Here is a 3986-nt window from a genome sequence, read left to right as displayed (position 1 = left end):
CCGGCTCTTCCACACACTCCTTTTGTGACCTCAGACAATTCAATCAGTCTGAGATTTTCAAGAAAGCCAATAGGAGTTAGGAGACCAAAGCCCACTGCACTAGAATGAGTTTTGGGAGCCTGGCTTTTTTGAAAATCTCACCCTCCAATTCTCTGTGCCTCTGTTCCCCATTGTAAAATGGGCTGGCAACCCTTCCAATGTTTGTGAACTCTGAAAGGCAGGGACAGTTTCACACTGTGTCTGAGCAGCACCCGGAACAATGGGGCCATGATCTTCCTGGAGTTGCTAGGGGCCACAATACAGCGTGTCTGTACTGGATAGCAAAAGGTGATCCCAAGTGGTGCACAGGACATATGCTGTCCATCTGCACAGCGCTGACTTTCACCCTCACAGATAATCACACAACTGCATGACTACATCCAGGTGCCCAAAGAGACAGAAGGGGGCACAGGAGCAATGGATTATTCAAACCAAGGAGAAAGCTCTGTTGGCCACAGAGATTGCTAGCTGAACACCGGGCCCAGTTCACTTCCATTTCACACTCCTGGGTGGAATTTGCTGGCTTGTGTTACACAGCAGGAGAGACTAGATGATAATTATCAACCCATGTCCCCTCATCATTTATGGGTTAGATTCTCAGCTGGTGTAAATCTACATAGTTCCTTTGAGTCCAATGGAGTTAGTCCGGATTTACACCACCAGGGTGAGTGACAGAGGGGAATCAGCCCCATTGAACCCAATGGAGTTACTCAGGATTCAGATCATGCTGAGTGAGAGGAGAATCTGCAGCCTGGTGGAGCTGAGGATCCAGCCCTTTCAGGTTAATACTGCTACCTTTATTTATGCCAGCTGAGCAGCTGGTCCTGGGGGTGTGTGAGTGTCCTCTTAAATGATGCAAAATCTTAGTTAATTGGTGACTCTGCTGAGGACTCAGACCAGGAGCCTGGAGGGGATTGAGAGACCGGGTCCCAAAGGGACCTTGGGTGATTTAAAGACCATGGACAGTCTAAAGGCTGTGGGAAGCTGTGAAAAAGCTCTGGGGCTCTGCAGCAGCCTGTGGTGATAGGCTGTGGACATCCCTGGCTACCTTCGGAGACGATGAGGTCTGCAGGCTGGATAACAAAAGCACAGACTGGGCACCTCTCCTGTGTGATGTGCTGTTTTGGATAAAAATCTGGACGCTTCTACAAAGGGGTCACGGTCAGGGGGAAGAGGAAAATTCCATTCAGCTGGATCGTCCTCTCCCAATGCAGCCAGTGTAAGACATCTGGTCTGGTAAAGATTTTCTCTGTGCCTCAGTCTCTTCCTGTCTTGAAATCTGTCAGTCTCCGCCTCACTCAAGGACGATGTCACCCAAATATTTTCTTTACAGAAAAATCCGTCCATCCATCTTTCCCTGTGTCTCTCTGCAGTACCTGTCTGCCTGTCTCTCTCTTGTGGCTGTGTATCATGTATCTCCCTCTCTCCGTTAATCTCTGTGTGGCTATGTACACACCACAGCTTAGGTTGGTGTATGTTACGATGTTCAGGGGGCTAAAAAAGCCAGCCTAAGTTACACTGACCTAAGCGCTGGTGTGGAGAACTCTGTGTGGATGGGAGAACTTCTCCCACTGACATAGCCAGTGCTTCTCGCGGGGGCTGGAGTATTTAACATGACGGTAGAGCTCTGTCCCACCGGCTTAGCCTGTCTGTACTAGCAGTGCTACAGCGATGCTGCTGTAAGCTCTTTAGTGTAGCCAGCATGTTATAACCCCAACACGGCCCCTTCTCTCTTCCAACAGCACCTCTCATGCATGGGGAAAACTCCCTGAGAAAATGCAAATAGACACTTCATTTCTGTCCTTGAAATCTGACCTTAAAAATCCCCTGTTGTGATATTCACAGAACACGCCTGCTGATCATGACTGAGCAGATGACAAGCTGTCGCTATTCCTCCTTCTTTCCCTTTCCCTGTATCTCTTACCCACATAAAAACTGCCAAACAATTCATATCATTAAGAAAGCTAGGACAATTTTTCATCAGATTCATTTGTTCGTATGTTGCATCTGCACCCTCTCCTTTAACACAAACACAGAGCAGCACCTACAGTGATAAAAATGAATCCCTGCCAAACAAAGAACTCCACTGCACACACAATAATCCCTCTGCAGAGAGGATGAGAGAAGGAGCAATCCATAGATGATAAATGTTAGTCACATCCCCTCATCCACCAATGGAAGGATCTAAGATACCCCATCTTTATCACCGTAGTAAGTGTCCATATAGAATAGAGTTGAAGAAATTAGAAAAGGAGAGGAGAGAAGAAACTGGAATAGAGAGTAGGACATCCTGTTTGTCTGTTCGTCTTTGGATGGTAAGATCTTCAAGACAGACATTTCCTCTTTCTGCGTTCTGCACTGCACAGTGAGGACCTGATCTCAACCTGCTCGTCTCATTAGCCATCCTCGGTGACTCCCACCTGCACACCCCCATGTACTTCTTCCTAGTATGATCTATAAGAACTGAATAGATAGAAGATGGTTGAATGGAAAAGAAGAAAGGAAAATTCAATTGACTAGCATCAAATAGAATCAATGAAATATTAGAGTCCTGATTCTCCACTCACTTTCACCTAAATTATGATGCTTAGAAAGGTTTACCCTTGTAGATTAAGTTGTGGTGTGCTATGAATAAACAAACCATAGTTTATTGAGATTGCTAATCTGGTTGCATTATCTCTGTGCTTCCAGGAATGACCTCGTCTCACATGGAAATGGAGAATCGCACTGTGGTGTTTGAATTCATTCTGTCAGGGATTCCCAACGCCAAAGGCCATGAGACCATCCTTTTCATCAGCTTCTTAGCTTCCTACCTTTGCACCCTCCTGGGCAACCTGCTCATTTTATCAGCCATCCTCGCTGACTCCCGCCTGCACACCCCCATGTACTTCTTCCTCTGCAATCTCTCTGTGGTGGACCTTGGATTCGCCTCTATCATCACCCCTAAATTGCTGGTCAGTCTCTGGACCAACAGTAGAACCATCTCGTTGGGCGGTTGCATGTCCCAGGTCTTCTTCTACCACTTCCTAGGTAGCATCGAGTGCCTGCTCTGCACCGTCATGGCCTATGACAGGTATGTGGCCATCTGCCACCCGCTGCGCTACCTGATCATCATGAATTGGAAGGTGTGCGCCATCCTGGCTGCCGGCACCTGGGTCACCAGCTCCTTCCACGCCACCATTCTCACTAGTCTGACCTTCACACTGCCCTACTGCGGGCCCAATGCGGTGGACTATTACTTCTGTGACATCTTCCCTGTGGCCATGCTGGCCTGCACGGACACGTACGTCATTGAGACCGTGACCTTTACCAATACTGGCCTGGTGCCCATGACCTGCTTCTTCCTCATCTTCCTATCCTACGTCCGCATCGTCTACTCCATCCTGAAGATTAACTCAGACGAAGGGCGACGCAAAGCAGCCTCCACTTGCACCTCACATCTGACGGTGGTGATGCTGTTCTTTGGGCCCTGTGCCATCATCTACACGCAGCCACAGCTGAGCAAAGTGGTGGCGACCGCTCTGCAGATCTCTGCCGATGTGGTAGCACCCATGCTGAACCCGGTCATCTACACACTGAGGAACAAGGAGGTGAAAGGGGCTCTGCGGAAACTGAGAGGGGGTCCGACGACTGAACATTGATGTGCTGCATCTGCAGAAGTAGCATGTGGGTGAGCATTGAAATATGTCTACAAATTCATCCACGTGGCTCTTATGTGGCTTCTGTGAGAGTCTGTCTCTCTCCTTCCACGTAGAGCCCTACCTGTATATCTGGAGCTCTACCAATCATAGAAGTGCTCCTAAAAGCATCTAGCTGTCTTGGACATGCTTTCAGGCTGATATTTTCAAAGCTGCCTAAAGGATAGGCACACTCAGTCTGCATTAAAATTAATAGGAATTGGAAATCCAAATCTTCTAGCTGACTTTGAAAATCTCAGACTTATTGCA

At 48.0% G+C, this 3986-nt stretch overlaps 1 protein-coding gene across 1 annotated transcript; it reads left to right on the top strand.

Annotated features, from left to right (window-relative positions):
* The first annotated feature begins 2747 nt into the window (after positions 1-2747).
* LOC137157905 (olfactory receptor 10D3-like) lies at positions 2748-3680 on the top strand. The gene has a single exon (XM_067555337.1). It carries the CDS (start codon positions 2748-2750, stop codon positions 3678-3680), a length of 933 nt encoding a protein of 310 aa, XP_067411438.1.
* The last annotated feature ends 306 nt before the right edge of the window (positions 3681-3986 follow it).

This window comes from Emydura macquarii, unplaced genomic scaffold (assembly GCF_026122565.2).
Source record: "Emydura macquarii macquarii isolate MOO-44397 ecotype Brisbane River unplaced genomic scaffold, CSIRO-AGI_Emac_v2 contig_1627, whole genome shotgun sequence".
NCBI lineage: Eukaryota > Metazoa > Chordata > Testudines > Chelidae > Emydura > Emydura macquarii.
The sequence above is the reverse complement of the archived record's forward strand: the minus strand, read 5'-3'. Positions and strand labels throughout refer to the sequence as shown.

Bases quoted from the DNA above. Each gene is read 5' to 3' on its own strand.
- LOC137157905 (XM_067555337.1), top strand. From the start codon at position 2,748: ATGGAAATGGAGAATCGCACTGTGGTGTTTGAATTCATTCTGTCAGGG.